This window comes from Pelophylax lessonae (genome assembly GCF_965119305.1).
Source record: "Pelophylax lessonae genome assembly, chromosome: 8".
Classification (NCBI taxonomy): Eukaryota; Metazoa; Chordata; class Amphibia; order Anura; family Ranidae; genus Pelophylax; species Pelophylax lessonae.
This window is the reverse complement of record NC_138775.1, coordinates 278,114,265-278,137,732: the sequence shown is the minus strand read 5'-3', so window position 1 is coordinate 278,137,732 and position 23,468 is coordinate 278,114,265. Positions and strand designations below refer to the sequence as shown.

The 23,468-nt window shown below is 43.5% G+C and overlaps 1 protein-coding gene across 1 annotated transcript in view; it reads left to right on the top strand.

The window, feature by feature from the left end:
- The window catches only part of UBE2U (ubiquitin conjugating enzyme E2 U), a 55,483-nt gene that overhangs the window by 10,506 nt on the left and 21,509 nt on the right, over positions 1-23,468 (top strand). Inside the window, exons 3-6 of the mRNA XM_082265166.1 lie at positions 821-902; positions 3,379-3,471; positions 17,086-17,183; positions 20,224-20,350. Of these exons, the coding sequence (XP_082121292.1) occupies positions 821-902; positions 3,379-3,471; positions 17,086-17,183; positions 20,224-20,350 (400 nt within the window). The remainder of the gene's footprint in view (positions 1-820; positions 903-3,378; positions 3,472-17,085; positions 17,184-20,223; positions 20,351-23,468) is intronic.

Below are 23,468 nucleotides of genomic sequence, written 5' to 3'. Positions count from 1 at the left end.
AGCTTTAGTAAACACAAATAATCTTGGAGCAGTTGAGGAGTATCTCCCATTCAGAAATAGACATGGCTATAATAATGGCCGGTGTGTGGAATACACGGGGACTTGAACAGAAATTCACATACACACAACAAAATGTGTTTCCTATGTCTGATCACTTCATCTATCCAGACAGTAACATCCGGGCAATATATAGAAAATAAGGAATGTGCGTATAGTACAGGAATGTGTGTCATTCACAGGGCTGCTCTTAGAAATCGCGGGGCTCCGTACAGACTACCTGGCAGGGCCCCCCCAAGAAAATATTAAAGATATATTTAGCAAAAACTACAACAAAATCACTATTAGCAGACACAAATATAACATAACTCACATAATTCCTGCTAAATCTAAAAAAAAATATATGTTATATAAAAATGAAGATGAGATGAGAAAAATATACAGGCTGGGCAGTTGGAGCTCAGTGATCAGAGAGACAGAGAGAGAAACAAAGTTACAATTTACAAATAAACTCCTGAGCAGAGATAAGTGCTGGGAGGGGGGCCCACACAAGGGAGGGGGATTAGTGAGGGACGACTGTCTCTTTCTCAACAGATAAAAGCTGATAGCAGGGAGAGGGACAGATCAGATTCAGGCGCTGGAGGAAGATTTCTGTATTTGTTGTCCATCACTAATCCCCCTCTCTGTGTGGGCCCCCCTGTGTGCTCGGACCCCCTACAAGAGGGCTGGTGGTCCCCCCCTATCAGCAGCCCTGGTTATTCATATAGTGCGCCTGCAGTCATTGCTCTGATATGAAGGTATAAATAAATAATTTGCATTTTAGGGTATTTCTGTAAGACCAGCAACTGACAGCTTCCTGACATGGATAGCCAAGATCCGAGGGCTGAAGGACTCTATTTGGGAAGGTGGGCATTCGTCTCTGCATTATCTATCTATCTATCTATCTATCTATCTATCTATCTATCTATCTATCTATCTATCTATCTATCTATCTATCTATCCTAATTTATCTATCTATCCTAATCTATCTATGTTTATACCTGGGCAATAGCTGGGAGGAGGGTGGCAAATTGTATTTGCTCAGGTGCCTTATTGTAACTTTGTCTACCAATTTGTAGGAGGGTGTACGTAGACTGGAAATTAAGTGTTTGTTTTTTAATCCCACTTGAATATTATGAACCAAGAGCAAGCTTTGGGTATCACAAAGTCTACTTGTCATCTCCATCCATCCATTTATACACCCATTTATCCTTCCATTTATCCATCCATCCTTCCACCCACTTATTCATCCAGACATCTATCTATTTACTGTATGTGTCCATCCTTCCATCCACCTATTCATCCATCTTTCTATCCATCCATCTAATCAGCCATTAATACTTCCATCCATCTATTTGTCCAATGATCTAACCATCCATGCCTCTAACCATCTATTTATCCAGCCATTTATCCATCAAGCCATCTTTCTATCTACCATCTATTCATCCTTCCATTCAAACATCCATCCATCTATTCGTCCTTCCTTCCATCCAACCACCCTTCCTTCAAGCCATCTAATCTAGCCATCCATCTAGCCATCCATCCATCCATGCATCCAGCCATCTATCCATCTAACTATCTATTAATCCTTCAATCCATCTATTCGTCCAGCCATCTAACCATCCATATATCTATCTATCCAACCATATTCGTCCTTCCTTCCTTCCATCCATCCATCCAACAATCCATCCTTCCATCTATCTTTTCATCCATCCATCTATCCTACAATCCATCCATCTATTCATCCTTCCAACAATCCATCCATATATTCATCCTTCCTTCCATCCATGCATCCATCCATCCAATAATTCATCCATCTATTTATCCTTCCTTCCACCCATCCATCCATCCTTCTATCCATCTATTCATCCTTCCTTCCATTCAACAATCCCCCCTTCAAACCATCTATCCATCGATCCAGCCATCTATCCATCTTTCCATCCATCCATCTATTTATGGATGGAAAGATGCTTCCATCCATCTATCCATCCATCCATGCATCCAGCCATCTATCCATCTAACTATCTATTAATCCTTCAATCCAAGTATTCGTCCAGCCATCTAACCATCCATATATCTATCTATCCAACCATATTCATCCTTCCTTCCTTCCTTCCATTCATCCATCCAACAATCCGCCCTTCCATCTATCTTTTCATCCATCCATCTATCCTACAATCCATCCATCCATCTATTCATCCTTCTTTCCTTTCAACAATCCATTCATAGATTCATCCTTCCTTCCATCCATGCATCCATCCATCCAATAATTCATCCATCTATTTATCCTTCCTTCCTTCCATCCATCTATTCATCCTTCCTTCCATTCAACAATCCCCCCTTCAAACCATCTATCCATCCATCCAGCCATCTATCCATCTTTCCATCCATTCATCTATTTATCCTTCCTTCCATCCATGCATCCATCCAATAATTCTTCCATCTATTTATCCTTCCTTCCTTCCATCCATCAACCATCCTTCCATCCATCTATTCATCCTTCCTTCCATTCAACAATCCCCCCTTCAAACCATCTATCCATCCATCCAGCCATCTATCCATCTTTCCATCCATTCATCTATTTATCCTTCCTTCCATCCATGCATCCATCCAATAATTCATCCATCTATTTATCCTTCCTTCCTTCCATCCATCAACCATCCTTCCATCCATCTATTCATCCTTCCTTCCATTCAACAATCCCCCCTTCAAACCATCTATCCATCCATCCATCCAGCCAGCCATCTTTCCATCCATCCATCCATCCATCCATCCATCCATCCATCCAACTTTTTTCTTGCTACCTCTGCAGTTGTAAACAAATATGCTATTGTATTTATCTGCCTATCCCCTCTTTTGCATTCACAATGAATAGGCTGCCATGTGAACCACCACATGTGAACATGCGTGTTCTAATGCACTGCTACATTCTGAATCTGCTGTGATAGGATTAGGGTTCCCCTTTAATTTCTGGTGGGAATACAGGAGAATTCCTCTTCATGATGTAATAAGTATTTAGTGCTGGCCAGAGACCGGCTTCAGAGGAGATTCAGCTAAAATTCTGTCAGCAGATATTTTGCTGGAGGAAAAACAGCTCTGGATAATGACTGTCAAATAGAAAACAATCTGACGTTCTCTTCCTCTTCACATAGAGCTAAAAAACAGCTCTGGACTCCTGTGAACGATCGCTGTTCAGAGGACAAGCCGCTGATCTGATAATCCGGCCAGCAGACAAACCAGAGCAGCAAAGCGCCAGATAAAAATTGCCCAATGGGGCGCCACTGGGGCGCTTTACGGTTTAAGAAATTGACTGCAAATCTCTCATTTTGTATTCATTCCCAGGAGCTGCTCTCCAGGTCTCCTTGTCATACACAGAAGAATACAACGACTTCCCCCCGGCTGTAATATTCAACACTATCCCATTTCACCCCAATGGTAAGAACATCATCAATAGTATGGCAAGCCTGGATGCAAATGTTACCTTTTCATATTCTCGAAAAAATGGCCAAGAAATCATAAGTTCTGCCAGGGTGTGTAAACTTATGAGCACAACTGTATGTGAAGGCCTAAGCAATCAGTCAAATAGTCTCTGCAGAGATCCTCAAACTATGGCCCTCCAGCTGTTTTGCAGAACTACACATCCCATGAGGCATTGTAAAACTCTGGCCTTCACAGACATAACTAGGCATGATGGGAATTGTAGTTCCTGAACAGCTGGAGGGCCGAAGTTTGAAGAAGTAAGAGGTAAAGAAGTAAAGGTTTAGCAAATGTGATCTCAGATCCTTCTCTTTGGTAGATATTATATGACTTAGTCCTGTGGGAATTCTCCGTGCCGTGTTTGAGTTTTTGAAAATGTTGCCATGGCACAGTCTGAGGGGTTGTGAAAAATGTTCCATTGTATTTGTATAGTATCAGTATATTGTTTTGGACACACTTTTGTAAAAAAAATAAATAAAAAGAGCGAATATTGCCTCTGTTGGGCCTCAAAAATCCCATTTAATTTTAAGTCCCGGTTCACATATGTACGGCGACAGACATCACATGTGATTTGGAGCGCACTGCTCTGCAAATCACATGTGATGTCTGTGCCATGCAAATTCAGCCATACAGATTGTATGGCTGAATTTGCATTGCATTCGGAAACAACTTACACAGGACCCTTTTTTGGGTCCGCACCATTGCCATTGCACACCTATGCAATCCGATTCATATCCGAACTGACAGTTCACGCTGCGATATGCGAACTGATCTGAGGGGGTCCTTGACTTTGTATTGACACCCCCAGCAATTCGAATATAGCAGTGTGAACTGCCTGCAAGTTGAGTGCGATATGGAAACTAGCAGTGAATTTGCAGGGTTCCCGCATCGCATATATGAACTGGAACTGGCATTTGTGAACTGGCACTAAAATACTTTTTTTTCTATCCAAATACTTTAGGGATTTGGCATTTTAAGGCCGGGTTCACAGCAGGGGGTCCGGTGCGTCCCTGTTCACTGATTCAGATCCAAATTTTTCCCTGAATTTGCTCCTGAATAAGAACCAAGGACACACAGGACCCAGCAAAAATTACCATAATTGATTAGGCCACACCCCTGTGTCACATAACAAATAAATAGAAAAGAAAAAGTGGGTTTTTTCAGGCCAAGTTTGGTGATGATAAGAATATGACACTGTATGTTAGTTAAAAAGCATATTTATTAACCACTTAAGCCCCGGAAGATTTTACCCCCATTCCGACCAGGGGGTATTTTGCGATTCGGCACTGCGTGACTTTAACGGACAATTGCGCGGTCGTGCGACGCTGTACCTAAACGAATTTGGCGTCCTTTTTTTCCCACAAACAGAGCTTTCTTTTGGTGGTATTTGATCACCTGTGCGATTTTTTGATCACGCGCTATAAACAGAAAAAAGCGTCAATTTTGCAAAAATAACAATATTTTTCACATTTTTTTATATGAAATTCCCCCAAAAAAAATGTAAAAATCAAAATTTTTTAACATTTTCGGCCAATTTGTTTTATGCTACCTATGTTTGGTAAAAAAAAAAAGTTATCGCGTTTATTAACAAAGGGAAAGATTTTTGTCATTTTTGTTGTTTTTTTTTTTAACGCGTAATGGCGGCGATCTGCGATTTTTTTTGCGGTACTGCGACATTGCGGCGGACAGATTGGACCCTTGACTGACATTTTTGGGGTTACCAGTGACATTTCTACAGTAATCAGTGCTATATATATGCACTGTTACTGTAAAAATACACTGGTAGTGAAGGGGTTAACTTTATTTGGGAGGGAGGGGCTGTGTGTGTCCCTAGGGGCGTGCTTTCTACTGTGATTGGCTGTGGCTTCAGCTGTAAGGACACTGATCAACGGATCTACATAGTAGATCCATGTGATCAGTGTCTTTGCAGCGAGGAGAATGACAGGCAGCTTGTTTACACAAGCTGCCTGACATTCTCCCTCTCCCCCGCCGATCGCCGAGTGGCCGGCGGACATCGGGTCCGCTGGTCACACGCGCGGGGGGGGTCCGTGACCACGCGGGAGCGGGAGCGCGCCTCCGGGGGCGCGCGCTCGCTCCCTAGACCCTCACAAGCAAGCAACGTAGCCCTACGTTAGTTTGCCTGTGAGGGGCTGACCGCCGACGTAGATAGTCGTGCGGCGGTCGGCAAGTGGTTAAACAAAAAGGTTCATAAAAAGGCATGTGATTACATGCGCTAAAGACATACATACATATAACAACAAAGAAAAAAAAACAAGGTATAAGAAAACCGAGTGGTAGGTCTCAATAAAAGATGATGGAGAATGGTCCCTGCGCAGCCGACGTGTTTCGCATGGTTCTTCTTCCTCAGGGCTCAAGAGACCCTAAACCAACTAGTATTCCCTTGTTTGTGTTAAATCATTAGATGGGCGGCAGTCCTGTATGCGGGCACTGGTCATAGGCAGTATGCTGTCTTTAAGTAGAAATATACATATGTACCCTATATTAAGTATAAAAGCGTATGTGTGTATATATATATATTTATATATATACTGTATATATGTATCCCAAACATGCGTGATATTCCATATATTAGGGTACAAGATTAATAATATTAGATCATATCCCAAACGTATTGTGTCATTTCCGCATAGATGAAGAAATATATTTCATCCTCACTGGGGGTCCTATGTATTAATCAGGCAGATGCTTGCACAAATATACGTGCCAGACAGACCGCCAGTCCATCAGTCATAGTGGGGGAGACAACGTAGGGAGTATTTACAAGCTCCCTCCAGGAACCAATCCTTAGTGTACTCGTGCCCGCCGCTTGTCGACACACAGGACCCTTTTTAAATGCGGACCGTGGCCACCCTGGAGCTGTGTGAACTGGCTCCATTGAGAGCCGGTCACACTCTCCTGTTATGTGAATTGGATGCATGGAAACCTTCACCCAATTCACATATGTGTCAACCCAGGCTTAGCCAAGTTGCCTGTTTTTTTTCATTATGTGTTTCATTAGTTAAATTTTTTTAATATTGCATTAACTACTTCAGCTCTGGAAAATTTACCCCCTTCATGACCAGGCCATTTTTTGCAATACGGCACTACATTATTTTAACTGGCAATTGCGCAGTCATGCGACGCTGTACCCAAATCAAATGTATTTTTTTCCCCACAAATAGAGCTTTCTTTTGGTGGTATTTGATCAGCTCTGCGATTTTTTATTTTTTGCGCTATAAGCAAAAAAAAGACGGACAATCGTGAAAAAAAAACCCATTATTTTTCTGCTATAAAACATATCCAATTGAAAAAAAAAAAGAAAAATGTTAAAAATCTAATTTCTTCATAAATTTAGGTCAATATGTATTCTGCTACATATTTTTAGTAAGAAAATTCCCAATAAGGGTATACAAGTTATGGCGTCTGCAAACTATGGGATAGATTTATGGAATGTTTATTTATTTTTTTACTAGTAATGGCGGCGATCAGCGACTTATAGCGGGACTGCGATATTGCGGCAGACAGCCAGGACACTAACTGACACTTTTTTGGAAACCAGTGACACTAATACAGTGATTAGTGCTAAAAATCTGTACTGTCACTGTACTAAAATAACACTGGCTGGGAAGGGGTTAACATCAGGGACGATCAAAGGGTTAAATGTGTGCTTAGCCAGTGTTTTTGTATTGTGTGGGAGGTGCTTTTACTAGGGCAAGAAATGGTTTCTTGTCCCTGCTTTGCAAAAACGCTGGATCCATGCCTTCCCTACTGACAAAATAGCAATCTGCCTTGTTTACATAGGCAGACTGCTGTTCTGCCTCTGTACTGACTGATCGGTGGGTACGGGTGGACATCAAGTCTGCAGTACCCGCTGATCGGCTCCAGCCGTGATTAAATATACGTGATCCTGCGCACAGCAGCTGCGCTGTAGCAGTAAAATTGCTATAGGGCAGTTGTGAAGTGGTTAAATGGTGCAAAATGGAAAAACAAACCAAGCTGTATTTTATTTGTAAATAAACAACTTGCGAACTGCCCACACGTGATGTACTGCGGGCGGGCGGCCCAAAAAGGCAAAGGGATGTACCTGTACGTCGCTGCCTGCTTTGGAGTTTAGGGAACGCTCATGCACGCCCCCCCCCCCCCAAGCCAACACCCACTGCGATTGTGCACAGGGAATCTCTCAGTAAAGGCCCGTACACACGTACCGATCGTCGGCCGAAAAGCGTCGGCCGACGACCGATCTGCCGATTGTAGGCTTGTTAGTATGATGCCTCCGACAGCCGTCAGCGCACATTCTGCCGACAAGAATCTGTCTTGCAAGCATTAAAATTTTAGTATGCCGACACCAGAGCGGCCGATTGTTCGCCAGTCAGTACAGATTTCGGCCGACAGACCACAGATTTGCAATACTGGGCATGCTCAGAAAAGGAAAAACACAGGGAAAGTTAACCATTACATGACATCACTTCTGCAGTCGGCTGTCGTCGGCGGACAAAATTCTTGTGCTGTCTTTTGCACTTTTCAACAGACACCGACAGCCCTGGACAAAAGACGGCCGATCGTTCGCCGACGATCGGTACGTGTGTACGGGCCTTAAGTCTCAGCCAATGATTCATGGCTGGGACCTGCTGATCAGCTGTGTCCAATTAATCACAGCCCAGAGCCCTGTGTTGATTGTCAACATCTTTGTACAGAGAAAATGACCTGCAAAGCGAGATAAGAAACAAATAGATATATTAGTAAAAACAGCACATAATACACACATTACACGTTGTTAGGCAGACATTTAACGCCTTGATCACCGTAGATGTTAACCCCTTCCCAGCCAGCGTCATTAATGCAGTGACAGTGTATAGTATTAGCACTGATCACTACTTTAATCTCAAGGGTGATGTCACTGGCAGTTAGTCAGTCCCCGCAGCAGCAGTTGTTAGTGTCATATTGTCTGCTTCTTTATTGCAGTCCAATGTTAAGTCCCGGATCACCACCATTACTAGCATATAAAAAAAAAAAAAACTGTATATATATACTGAACAAAATTATAAACGCAACACTTGTTTTTGCCCTCATTTTTCATGAGTTGAACTCAAAGATCTAAGAAAACCGGGATTCATTTGTGAGAACACCTCTCCAAAGTGCCAGACGCCATTGAATGTGAGCATTTGCCCACTCAAGTCAGTTACGATGACGAACTGCAGTCAGGTGGAGACCCCGATGAGGATGATGAGCATGCAGATGAGTTTCCCTGAGACGGTTTCTGACAGTTTGTGCAGAAATTCTTTGGTTATGCAAACCGATTGTTGTAGCAGCTGTCCGGGTGGTTGGTCTCAGACGATCTTGGAGGTGAAGATGCTGGATGTGAAGGTCCTGGGCTGGTGTGGTTACACGTGGTCTGCGGTTGTGAGGCCGGTTGGATGTACTGCCAAATTCCCTGAAATGCCTTTAGAGACAGTTTATGGTAGAGAAATGAACATTCAATTCACGGACAACAGCTCTGGTGGACATTCCTGCAGTCAGCATGCCAATTGCACGCTCCCTTAAAAGTTGTGACATCTGTGGCATTGTGCTGTGTGATAAAACTGCACATTTTAGAGTGGCCTTTTATTGTGGTCAGCCTAAGGCACACCTGTGCAATAATCATGCTTTCTAATCAGCATCTTGATATGCCACACCTGTGAGGTGGATGGATTATCTTGGCAAAGGAGAAGTGCTTACTAAGCGCCGGTTCACATACACGCGATGCTACTTCCCAGGGCGACCTCCGAGATCGCGGTGCGAGCAGCGCGCCGCGACCTCGGAGCGGCCGCCACGGACTTCATAACATTGAAGTCTATGGCGGTCGCCTCCTGCTCGCCCCAAAGAAGCTCCGGACCCTTTTTATAAGTCGGAGCGACTTGTGTCGCTCCTATTAGAACGGGTCCGCAGCTTCCCTATGGGAGGCGACCTGCGGCGACCTGTGAGGCGACCAGGTCGCCTCACAGGTCGCCTTAGTGTGAACGGGGGCTAACACAGATTTAGCCAGATTTGTGAACAATATTTAAGAGAAATAGGCCTTTTGTGTAAATAGAAAAAGTCTTAGATCTTTGAGTTCAGCTCATGAAAAAAGGGGGCAAAAACAAAAGTGTTGCATTTATAATGTTGTTCAGTATACAGTATATACCATAGTTTGTAGACACTACAACTTTCACTCAAACCAATCAATATCCACTTATTGGGATTTTATTTTATCAAAGATATGTAGCAGAATACGTTTTGGCCAAAATTTATGAAGAAATTGGATTTTTTTTATTGGATATGTTTTATAGCAGAAAGTAAAAAATAGTTTTTTTTTTTTTGTTTTTTTTGTTTTTTTTTCACAGTTTGTTCCATTTTGTTGTCTGTGGGTTGCATAAAAATAAAATCCTTTATCATTTTTGCAATAAGATATATAACCTATTCGGTATATTAAATTATTACAGTTTTTGCTGAACAGACAGACCCATAAAAATTGCTGTAGACCATAGCGGGTGTGTAAGTGTAAGAGCTGAAGTGGTTAAAAATCTGATCCATCCCGGGTGTCACATACTCCATATACTCCTCTGGTGCAAACACAGATTTATATTAGAGACAAGCCTTGCCCTAATCTGCAGTCATGTACCGCTGCTTTTCAGGAACTTGTCAGCTTCTTTCTTGTAATGCAAACTGGAGATGAGACACACAGAGGCGGAGCGCAGAATCCTTTTTTTTTGTGGATTTGGTGTAATCATCTGCAGATGTCACCTCGACCTTCTGTGTTTTAGGTGTGCAGGTTGCAGTGCATTGGGAAGTTGCGGTGGTGCATCACAGATGGATTACAGCAGTGGCGGTCAACTTTTTTTATATGGGGGGGCCTCAAGGGTGACTCTCAACATCACCAATGGGGTCGCACATACAACAGACACACAACAGTATATAGTCAAAGACTATGGCTATGATAAAAGAGATGGTTAGAGACTGCAGGACATGGTACTGGGAGATGGTCAGAAACTGCAGCCATTGTACAGGCAATGGTCAGAGACTGCAGACATGATACAAGAGATGGTCAGAGACTGTGAACATTGTACGAGAGATGGTCAGAAACTGCAGCGATAGTACAGGAGATGGTCAGAGACTGCAGACATGATACAAGAGATGGTCAGAGACTGCGGACATGGTACGGGAGATGGTCAGAGAATGCAGCCATAATACAGGAGATGGTCAGAGACTGCAGACATGATACAAGAGATGTTTAGAGACTGCGGACATGATACAAGAGATGGTCAGAGACTGTGAACATTGTACGAGAGATGGTCAGAAACTGCAGCGATAGTACAGGAGATGGTCAGAGACTGCAGACATGATACAAGAGATGGTCAGAGACTGCGGACATGGTACGGGAGATGGTCAGAGAATGCAGCCATAATACAGGAGATGGTCAGAGACTGCAGACATGATACAAGAGATGTTTAGAGACTGCGGACATGATACAAGAGATGGTCAGACTGTGGCCATGGTATGGGAAATGGTCCGAGACTGGGGCCATGCTACAGGAAATGGTCAGAGACTGGGGCCATGGTACAGGAAATGGTCAGAGACTGCGCCCATGGTAGGGGAGATGGTCAGAGACTGCGGACATGGAACAGGAGATGGTCAGAGACTGCAGATATAATACAGGTGATAGGGACTGCGGACATGGTACAGGAGATGATCAGAGACTGTGAACATGTTGTTGGAGGCTGAGGACATGCTTCTGGGGACATATTAGATGAGACTGCTAGAAATCACTACAATAACAGTGCAATAGGGAAACATAGATTAGTGTCTGCAGGGGCCCAAAGGGCCACACAAAGGGCCTGGGCTACAGGTTGGGCCCCAGGGCATTGCAGAAAACACTAGAATGGAGTTCTCTTCTTTGCCTTTGACCGGCTTATAGAACCAATATACCCAAAACTGATGTTTTTTTTAGAGAGCCCCTTTGTGTATTTAGGGGGCTTGCTGTCTATTCATGTTTTTTGCAGCCACCCCACTGCAGACATGGCACAGGACATGTACGTCATTACAGGGCCACTGCACAACCCAGAGAGACAGCTGACACCCCCTAGTGATGCCAGAAAAAGATGGTATGCTGTGACAAATACCAAGAGAACACTACTGGTTCTCCAGGGGTGTGAGTATAAATAAATATATATATATATAGAGCAGTATTTCCAGGCATTGGGCCTGATGTGGGTCTGCCATGGTTACCGTTAACACCAACAGCACATTTAAGCTGATTGCCCAAGTGTGAGATCTGAGGCAATGAACAGTCCGGCATCTTTGGTTTTTAGTTTTATTGTAGGAACTTGGATGGGAGAAGGGAATGAGTGGGATACTCCTCTGGCTCAACTAGGTACAAATTCGGGACACTTGAGAAAAATGCCGCCTAGCGCAGTCTTGGCGCCGGCTGAAGGCCGACCAACGCTTACTGGCGCTTGTAAAACTGACTTGCAGTCTGTGAACTAAAACTTGACTTTTGCTACTTCCTCACAGCTCAAAAGTCCTTTACTCTGCTCCCTGTAGTCTTCACTGACTGAGGTAGCTACTTGCAATGCTGCTGCAAAACTTAACACTTTACACTTCAGGGCCCAACCGCTGACACCCCCTTTACTCTTCAGGGTTATCACTGGCACCCCCTTTACTATAATTCTGCACCGGCTAGCTAGCTCTGGCTCCCTCTGACCTTCTCTGAAGTGGTCCCCTCTCCTAGGCAGACCCCAGGGGCAGTTTGCAGTACTCACGACTCAGAATGCTTTCTTGAAACTCGACCCCAACGCTCCGCTGGTCCTCAGCACACCTGGATCCTTACTGCAGCCCTGTGTCCCCTCAGGCAAGCCGCCTGGGACACCCGATTCTTCCTGACAGGAGGAGAGACAGCCGTCACTTCCCTCCTGGGACTTTTCTTCCTGCCAAAGACAATCTGACATGCGCGCCCCACAGACTTATACCCCTTCCCAGAATGCTGTGTGGCAGAATCTGCCCTTCTAGGATGGATACAAGCCCTGGTGTGCTATTGGCCAGGTTTTCTCCACTGCCCAATGAAAGCCCTCATTGGGACACAGTGGAGAGACTCCCCAACACAAGAGGCACAACTGGGAACACAGACAAGACAAGGCCCACTATACGTTACCTAGCACCTACATTGGAGGGTGCTACATCTATATATTTTTATCTTGCATAACTCTGCTATACAGATAAGAGAGGAGGGGGGAAAAAAAGAGAAAGGGGTGGAGTTAATTTCTCATTTACATAATATAAAAGGGAAAACTAGATCAAAGTTTTAGGCAAATATTAAGCAAGTACAATGTTAAGTAGCACTATTACAATGTGAGTGGAATCATGTGAGACATGTACAGTAGGCAGTATTCCAATTTGGCTGCAAATGTGGAAATAACATTTTAAACACATGTACCTGGAAGTTAGAAGCATATAAAGCTTGAATTTTTTCAATTGTGGTTGATTTTTTTTATAATGTTGTGGAACCATTTAACAACCAATTACCGCTTAGCAGGATTTTTGTGCAATAGCTGCGCATGCACACTATGGATCCTTAAGGCCCGTACACACGTACCGATCGTCGGCATACAAACGTCGGTGGACGAAGGATCTGCCGATTGTACGCGTGTTAGTATGGTGCCTCCGACAGATGTCTGCGCACAATCCGCGGACAAAAGTCTTTCGTGCAAACATGAAAATATTTGTATGCCGACACCAGAACGGACGATTGTTCGCCTGTCAGTACACAATTCGGCCGACAGACCGCAGATTTGCAAGACTGGGCATGCTCAGAAAATAGAAAACACAGGGAAAGTTAACCATTACATGACATCACTTCTGCAGTCGGCGGACAAAATTCTTGTGCTGTCCTTGTGCTGTCTTTGCACTTTTCAGCAGACACCGACATCCCGGGGAGAAAAGAGGAACATTTGTAAGCCGACCATCGGTACGTGTGTACGGGGCTTTAGACTTGTCTTGTTTCTAGCGGCTGTCCTTAACAGGCTCCCAAGCCCTATTAGCTGAACTCTCTGTTGGGAATTCCGATCTGTCATACTTGATACTTGTTTGGACGGCGAAACCTAATTTGTCAAAGACAAATATACATTGCGATATTATTTACAACCGCCGCAAGGGACGCTGAGTAATATCTGACAGATCCTGTTGAATGGAACATGGACGTGAAATATCCCCAGCCAGAAGTGTGCTCTGAAGCCTCTGGGTTTAAAGTGTAGGTCCAACTTTTTTGTTTTAAAGCTGAACTCACCTTCAGTCTTGCACAGTTGAGAAGGTTGCTCTCTTGGACTGAAATGGCTTATTCTGATATAACTGCACACTGTGAGCTTCCCACAATGTGCATTAGAAGCTGCAGCAAGTCATATAGAGCCTGACTCATTTCCTGGCTGGAGGATGTCCAGCATCATTTAGTGCTTTCCTCTCCAGCCCGCTTGTCCCTGGCCCGCCCCTTTCATTAAAGTGATTATAAATGATCACCTTGTAAAACAACCCATTCAGGTTAAAAAAGTTTAAAATAGAAATGAAAGGCAAAGCATTTGTGTATTGATATAAAAAAAAAAAAACCATTATAAATATATTTTTTCCCTTTTTTATTAGTGATCACATTCCCTCTGTCCTCAACTGCATAAGAGCTGGGAGAGGAGAAGCAACAGCAAACTAAGCTTCCCAGTTAATGGCTGTGCGGGGGGGGGGGGGGTCATGTCAGGAGAGGAATGAGTTATTGGAGGAGAGGATTTCCCAGCATAGCTAGAGATCTGACCATGGTGTGTTCTGCTTAGTATGGTCAGTTTTTAATAGGAAAGCAGAGGGACTGGCAGGAACAACAGGGATTTCACATAAATGAAGCAATAAAAAGAACACAGGATACTTTCTGATACAAGTACATGATACAGCAGCCACATATTGGGAATATGAAGTGTTGGGGTAACAAACACTTAAATGAATTTCAGTTATTTTAATCATGGAGGCTCAGCATCACATGTGGGCGTTTCCTAAAGTGATCTGCATGCAAGTACAGCCTGTCTAGGAACACCCACTTCTCCAGACTGACACCCACCCATCAAGGTATTGCTATTTTTATAAATTCCTTCTAGGAGCCAGCCAACTGCTTGCATCAGGAATTAGGCCCCTTTCACACAGGCGGACCGTTCAGATCCGCCGGTCAGTTTTTTTGGAGGATCTGAACGGTCACCCCATGCATCCCTATGGGGCATCGGATGTCAGCCAAGACATTTCCGCTGGATCCCCCTGCTACATTCTCTGTAGCAACTGAAGAGCAAATATCTCACCACCAGTAGAATACCCACCACCAATTTGAGGACTTGAGACTTGCTTGACTAAAATTAATAAAAGACTCGACTTGACTTTGACTTGGTATTCATGACTTGAGACTTGACTTTGACTTGAGACATATGACTCGAAATGACTTTACTTTTTTAGGTTAATAAATATTTGCATTTTCTCAAGATGTGTTAAAGCAAAATGAATGTGCCTGTTATGTTTCTGACACCACAGTCACTTAAAATACCTCAATGTGTTCTGATTTTTAGGACACTGGCTGTTTAACAATGGAAATTTTTAACATGTTTTTAGTGACTGTGGTGTTGAAACATGACCGGACGAAGGATATTTGGCATTCAAAGTGTTTCTTTAATATGCCAAGAAAAAAGCACTAAACAGTTTTGTTAATGTTGAAAATAAAAACAAAACCTTTCCTGACCACTGACTTTTAACTGATTTAAAGGTGAAAATTGGGGTAGATCAGTATTTTTACTTGATTTGTGACTTGACCAAAATAAATGACTTGACTTGCTTGACTTCTAGCAGGGACTCGACTTGACTTGCTTGCTTTTCGCCACAGTAACTTGGGACTTTCTTAAGACTTGAAGGTTAAGACTTGAGACTTGCTTGTGACTTGCACATGTGTGACTTAAGCCCCGTACACACGTACCGATTGTCGGCCGTAAATATTCGGCCGCCGAACGATCGGCCGATTGTCGGCTTGTTAGTATGATGCTTCCGACAGCCGACAGCGCATTTTCGGACGAACAGAATCTGTCCTGCAGGCATTAAAATTTTTGTGCGGCGACAACAGAACGGCCGATTGTTTGCCAGTCAGTACAGAATTCGGCCGACAAACAGCCGATTAGCATGACTGGGCATGCTCAGAAAAGAAAAAAGACACGGAAAGTTAACCATCACATGACATCACTTCTGCAGTCGGCTGTTGTTGGCCGACAAAATTCATGTGCAGTCTTTTGCAGTTTTCAGCCGACAGGACAGCAACGGACAAAAGACGGCCGATCGTTCGGCCGACAATCGGTACGTGTGTACGGGGCTTTACTCCCATGTCTGCAGGGAGGTATAAGAGACTGTCAGGTGTTTAACTCTCCTACATCGATCAAACACTGAATCGCTTTGAAGTAAACTGACCCTTTAAAGCTAAACAGCAGAGCTCAGATTGGGAGAGGGAGAAGTAGCACAATCAATTTTGCTGCTGCGGTCATTTGTTGACAAGAAGCATGCTGATAGGAGGAGAAAGAGCAGAGTGACAGAGGGATGAGCCTATCAGTCTGCTGCTTCTCATTTACTGCCCAGTCACATGCTGGGGCAGGAACGAGCCCTACTTTGTTGTAGTTGCTCAGTTGTTTAGTCATGTCCGACTCTTTGTGACCTCATGAACCATAGCATGCCAGGCTTTTCTGTCCTCCACTGCCTCCCAGAGCTTGCTTAACTTCATGTTTATTGTTTCGATGGTGCTATGCATCCAACTTGTTTTCTGTCCTCCTCTCCTCCTTTTTCGTTCCATGTTTCCCAACATCAGGGTCTTTTCCAGTGAGTCCTCTCTTCGCATTAGATGGCCAAAGTATTCTAGTCTCAGCTTCAGGATCTGTCCTTCCAGTGAATATTCAGGGTTGATTTGCTTCAGGATTGACTGTTTTGATCTTCTTGCTGTCCAAGGGACTTTCAAGAGTCTTCTCCAACACCATAGTTCAAAAGCATCAATTCTTAGGCGTTCAACTTTCACAGCCAAGGTTACTACTGGGAATACCATAGCTTTGACTTTACAGCACTTTGTCGGTAGGGCGATGTCTCTGCTTTTTATAATGTTGTCTAGGTTTGGCATTGCTTTCCTCCCAAGAAGAGATCGTCTCTTAATTTCATGGCTACAGTCACTACTTTACATAACTACTTTACATAACTGCAACAAAGAAAAGACAGGTCTCCAGGTTAGCTGTACAGCAGAATTGTGAAAATCTCAGAACTTGATAGACAGCAATACAAATCCATTGACAGACACGTTAAAAAAAAGCTCCAATATATGAATTTCCTTTGTGTATTTACTGTTTGCCTAGAGTTCAGCTTTCATTTTTTTTATATATTCAAAATGCCAAACTTTTAACCTCATTATGTCTACTTCTTCTGCTTCATGCCCTTATGTTTTTATAATACGTGTTCCGTTTCATGTTAATTCCTTTAATAAAAATACGCGTTTAAAGAGGTTTGAAATATCTTCACTACCAACAGTTGATCCAAGAACTGGAAAGCCTTGTGTTGATTTCCTGGACAAGCTATCGGACTGGAACCCCCGTTACACGATGAGTTATGTACTGCTGGCCATCCAGGTACACAATAGTCACTGCTGATATCCATGTGGAAGCAATCTGTTCAGGTTGCCTGGTAAAGTGTATCTAAACCCAAAAAATATATTGCAGCTTAGCAGTTCTTGAATATGGTGGCTGTATTCAATTTATTTTTTCAGACTTTCCTTCCGTTCCTTTTAGCTTGTGATCTGGTCAGCAACACAATTCCTGTCCTAGGGTGACAACGCTCACCGCACACTGTATCTATGGAGGTGCAGTGTTGTTATCCTAGGCTTACTTGCTTCTCATTTGGACTTCACACCCCTTCCTCACTTCATCTCCAATACATAGATGGCAGGGATTGTGCATTTCACAGAAAATAGCTGGAAAAGATAACATTATTTGGGATTCCAGTTCGGTGCACGGAAAGTTACTAGAACACTGAATTTCAGGCAGGATTAAGGGGTATTTTTCTTTACTTTTTTTAAAAAGCCACACCAAAACCGTTTAGTGTATCCAGAGCTTCAAGAAAATGCCAGTTATAGTATAACCCTAGGGTGCAGACACCATAAACAGGTGCCTAGTGTAACTTTATTGCTGTCGCTACCTATACTATATTGCCAAAAGTAGTGGAACGCCTACCTTTACACCCACATGAACTTTAATGGCATCCCAGTCTTACTCCGTAGGGTTCAATATTGATGTAACACTGTCAGGGTGCTTGTGGAAGCAGATGCACTGCTTGAACCATACTGTCACATGTATGGAAAGGGTTAAGTCTCCTTGCTCTTTCTCCAGCAACAGACTTGGTGATCTACATTCTCTTCAGGACACTCACTAGCATTTCCTTTACTGACACCTGTCCACTGACTCTTCTAGCTGCAGGGGTGCCCCCCCCCCCCCTCAGCAAAGGCCCCTTGACACATATCTGTACTCACTGTACTGCAGAATAAGATCCAGCGTCCCCCCTCTAAGTCAGCTCCACAGGACCTCCGAGTTCAGTTCCTCTCTATCTCTTTAGACCCTCAGGTCAACTATCTGAGGCCGCATTGCTCCTCTACAGAGGAGGAGGCTGCCACCCCCTCCCTCCAGGACTCTGCTATCCAGACAAAAGACCCCGAGCACATGTGCTCCTGACATTTATACAGTATCCCAGCATGCACCGAGGTACTTTCCTCTGCCAAATCCCCAGGGCTGTATTAAACGCCTGTGCACTAATTTGTCAGGTTTCCTCCCACTGTCCAATATGCCTCCCTATTGGACCAGTGTGAAACACTCTGCAGACAGACTGAGTTGAACCTGAGCACATTGAGCAGACCTAACCTGCAGATCCTCCTCTCTGGTAGGCAGAGAACAAATATAGATTTACCTGTAATCCCTCTGGTAAACAGAGAAGCAGACAGGATTCAAAACTCTACTCTCTCTCTCTCTCTAGCACCTACCTAGGAGGGTGCTACATCGAGTTGGCCCACCCTTTGCAGCTGTTACAGCTTCAATTTTTCTGGGAAGGCTGTCCACAAGGTTTAGGAGTGTGTATATGGGAAGGTTTGACCACTCTTCCAGAAGCACATCCACTCTAATTCATTCCAAAGGTGTTCTATCGGGTTGAGGTCAGGACTCTGTGCAGGCCAGACATGTTCCTCCACCCCAAACTCCCTCATCCATGTCCTTATGGACCTTGCTTTGTGCACTGGTCCAAATCATTTGGTGGAGGAGGGATTACATTTTGGACAATTTTATGCTCCCAACTTTGTGGGAACAGTTTGGGGATGGTCCCTTCCTGTTCAAACATGACAAAGCAAGGTCCATAAAGACATGGATGAGTGAGTTTGGGATGGAGGAACTTGACTGGCCTGCACCAGATAGAACACCTTTGGGATGAATTAGAGCACAGACTGCGAGCCAGGCCTTCTCGTACAACATCAGTGCCTGACCTTGCACATGCGCTTCTGGAAATATTGGTCAAACATTCCCATAGACACACTCCTAAACCTTGTGGACAGCCTTCCCAGAAGAGTTGAAGCTGTTATAGCTGCAAAGGTTGGACCAACTCAATATTGAACCCTACGGACTAAGACTGGGATGCCATTACAGTTCATGTGCATGTAAAGGCAGGCATCCCAATACTTTTGGCAATATAGTGTATATTGGGAAACAGTTATAGGGAATCATTACAATGTATCAGTATTGTTAACCACTTGCCACCTGCTAACAAAGCATTTACTGCTAGCGGGCGGCACAGCCAGGCATGGCAACGTTTGGGTATGTTGCAATCCACTCCCTGGTTTTCAGGCATGCGTGCACGTACCCCCTGCTGGTCTCTACTGTGATTAAACACAGTACAAGTTTGTCAGCTGGTTACAGCCAATGATTTTTGCTAAATACCTGCTGATCGGCTCTAGCCAATCACAACACAAAGTTCTGTGGGGAGAGAGAGATAAAATACGTAGAGTTTTTCTGCCATTCCTAGACATAAATGAGCATGTAACCCTTTGCATTGCAGGGGGAGCCCCATTACAAGGGTCTGTTTTTAATTTGTTTGGAGCTCAGCTTTAAAATGACTAACTTACCCTTGTATCTGTAAATTCCTGGTGCCCAGCCTATGATCCATGGGCCACATGCAGCATTTTACCACAAACTGTGTGGCCCTTTACAGACCCTACGAGCTGAAAGCATTCTTCCCATTGCCCAACAATGTAACAGTAATTTTTTTCCCCCTCTGACCAACAAAGTATGGGACATTCCTTCCACTGATCACTAATGTAAGGGTCAGTCTTCCCAATGACCAGATGTGGCCCTTCCGCACTTGCAGTGTGGCCCTTTACAGATCCATTTCCTCTTTGGTCTTGCTTATGATGGTAAGGGTTTGGAAGAATGAGATTCTGTGGACAGCTGTCTTATACACATAATGAGTTATCTTAAGGAACACCTTCCTTCCTAGATTGACAGAACTAATCTGTGTACCATATGAGCACATACTGTAGCCAGTCTGTGTGAGCCAGAATTATTGTTGGTTGGTAGGGGATCAAATACTTATTTTCTCCACTGTATATATGACATCTCTTTTTACCTGGTATTTCAGACTCTGCTTTCCAATCCTGTGATGGAGGACGTTGTTAATTTGGAAGCCGCAGACGCTCTGCTTAACAGACCAGAGGAGTACAGACAGATGGTGCTGAACTGTGTGAAGATCAGCAGACAGATTGATGGTAACTATCCACCTTGTTAAACAAACCGTGGTAGGAGCAAAGCGTCAACTGTAAATTGCAGTAGTGCTGAGTAACCCATCAGAATTCACTTTAAAGCGGAGTTCCGGCCTCAAAATCGAAAAAATTGATTTTGGGCCATCCGCTTGCTGAGTGCCACCTGAAAAAGAAATGGATACTGACGATATTTTGCAATTGAAGAAAATATACTCACCTTCCTTCCTCCCTCTGCGCCTCAGCCCGCACTGTCTCTTTCCAGGTTGCAATGACTCCTGGGAGCTGAACGTCATCGCTCCCAGGAATCAGTGCTCCTGCACCAGCCCCGCTCGTCAGTTCCGGTGCAAGCGTAGCATTCCCTGCTAAACAGCTTCTGGGCATGCCCAGAAGCTATGCAAGGATGCCACGCCTGCACTGGAAGTGACGAGCAGGGCCGGTGCAGTGCATTGTGGGACTCCGACGTCACGGAAGAGGACACGAAGAGGGACGCTGCGGCTTCAGCTGCCCACACCTGAGATGGCAGCACTGGAGAAGAAATTTTCAAGGTAAGTATTTCTTCTTACAGGTAAGTGCAACCCGGGACAGTTCAGAGGCTATCCATTGTGGAATATACTAGCCCTGACTGTCTCGGGGGTATTTTTATCTAAATTTGACCCCCGAGGCCGGAACTCCGCTTTAAGGCTGCTAGACAGGCATAGAACAAATTGTGTTTGGTTAATGCAGATGCGTCACTTTTTATTCGTACATTGTTGTCTGTTTTAGTAAGTAATGCTGATCATACACCTAAAGGAAAACTGTGATTCCATTTTTCTTTTTTTACAATTGCTGACTCCAAAGACCTTGTAATCTTCAATCTTTGCTAACATGTTATAACAAATAAGCTACATGATGTATATACTTTTTGCTACATTACATTACAGTACATTAACATGCAGCAATGAGCAAGGTGTCCAAGACTTGTAGTAAGGGGCCCTGTGATTTCTGATGGCAGAGCTGAGTCCCCGAAGAGGCCGCTAACAGGCAGCTCGTTCTGGCGGCGTTTTGCGCTGAGCTCACAAAGGGAGACGTTTTTTGGCACCAATAGTTCTGCAAATGGATTCTGTACAGAGTCCACCAAGAGTACAAGTAATTCTGCTTTCCGCCTTGAGATTAAAGTTAAGTGGGGAACTTTCCTCTACAAATATATGATCTGGCAGTTGTATGGCAGCTGATTATTTGACTTTCAAGTCCCGTTCTCCCCCAAAAAAAGATATATAAAAAGGCTTTTTTGACTGTTTTTCTTATCGCACAACATGTTGGAAGGAGATCCAGGTGCCTCACGCCTGTACACCAGATGGTGTTAACCCTTTGCGAGCCAGAGGGGGGCTGCTGCACTTAGCACTACATCTGCCGACATTAATGATTCTCCGAGGGCTATTTTTAAAGGTCAGAACTAATATTTTGCCGGTTTGCCAGGGGTAACATTATTTCCAATAGTTTTGCCTGTTTAAAATGCTGTTTTAGGCAATTTCTATACTTTTCTCCTTATAATAACCTCATCAAATCTATTTGGCAGATGAATTTGCCAGCTAATAAAAAAACTTAAAGCCATTTTTCTTAAAAAAACATTTTGTCAATAAATTACACCGCACTAATCCTGGCCTAAATCATTACTTTCAAAAGAGGAAAGCTGGAGAAGGAATTGCCCTTAAGGTGGAGATTTTTTTTTTAAATCAATTTGTTATTTATGTTTATTATTCAACTTTTGTTTTTTGCTGTTTTGTGTGCCATTCTGTCTGCTTGCACCTTATTTATTTCAGTTCAACACTCAAACTTTCCATTTTGCCCTTTTTCATAAATTGGAGACAAAAATAGGGTAATGTGTCTGTCCTTCACAAATTGGCAGTGTTTCCTGGAGGGGATTAGCCAAATGTTAGCCAATTGTCGATTTACCAATTGTTAGGAATTGCGCTTTAAAGGCAAACTGATCATGTAATCAAGCTACTTATTCCATAACTACTTCAGCTCTGGGAGGTTTACCCCCCTTCATGATCGGGCCGTTTTTTTTTCGATATGGCACTACGTTACTTTAACTGATAATTACACGGTTGTGCAACAGTGTACCCAAATAAAAAATTTTTCCACAAATAGAGCTTTCTTTTGGTGGTATTTGATTTTTTTTCCGCTATAAACATAAAAAGGCCGACAATTTTGAAAAAATAAAAAACGATATTTTTTACTTTCTGCTATAAAACATATCCAATAACAAAAAGTAAAAAATAAATATTTTTCATCAATTTAGCCCAATATGTATTCTGCTATATATTTTTGGTAAAAAAAAAAAATCAGAATAAGCGTATATTGATTGGTTTGCACAAAAGTTATACCCGTGTCTGCAAACTAAGGCATATTTTTATGGATTTATTTTTTTTACTAGTAATGGTGGTGATCAGCGACTTATATTGGGACTTCGACACTGCGGCAGATAAATCGGGCACTCGTGACACTTTTAACATTTTTTTGGGGACCAGTGACACTAATACAGTGACACTAATACAGTGATCAGTTCTAAAAAATATGCACTGTCACTGTACTAACACTGGCAGGGAAGGAGTTAACATCGGAGCGATCGAAGGGTTAAATGTGTGGGGGGTGCTTGTACTGTGGGAAGGCAGAGATCTGTGTTTCTGCTTACTACCTACCCTAATGACAAAACGGCGATCTGCCTTGTTTACAAAGGCAGCCTGCCGTTATCCTTCTCTCCCGAATGCCTGGTGGGTCCCAGCAGCCATTGAGCATTGGCTCCCACTGTGTCCAATCACAGTAGAAGCGGTCGCCGGTGGCAGGCGTGCGCATTCCAGACCCGGAAGTGCAGGATCAGTACAGGTACCTAATTCTGCACAGGGAAGCTGCCTTGCCGCTGTATATGTACTGTATACGGTCGGCAAATGGGTAAAGAGTAACTCCACTTTGTTGAGAAAAAACATTCCCCTCTGGGAGATCTATGTACATTTCAAGGTAATGTACATTTTAACAAACTGTGTTGCAGATTCCTACCTTTTGTTATTCTGAAGAAATCCCTGTGTGTTTGTCTGTGTTCATGTGGGAAAGTGAATCTAATGGGAGTGGTTTTATAATTATCAGC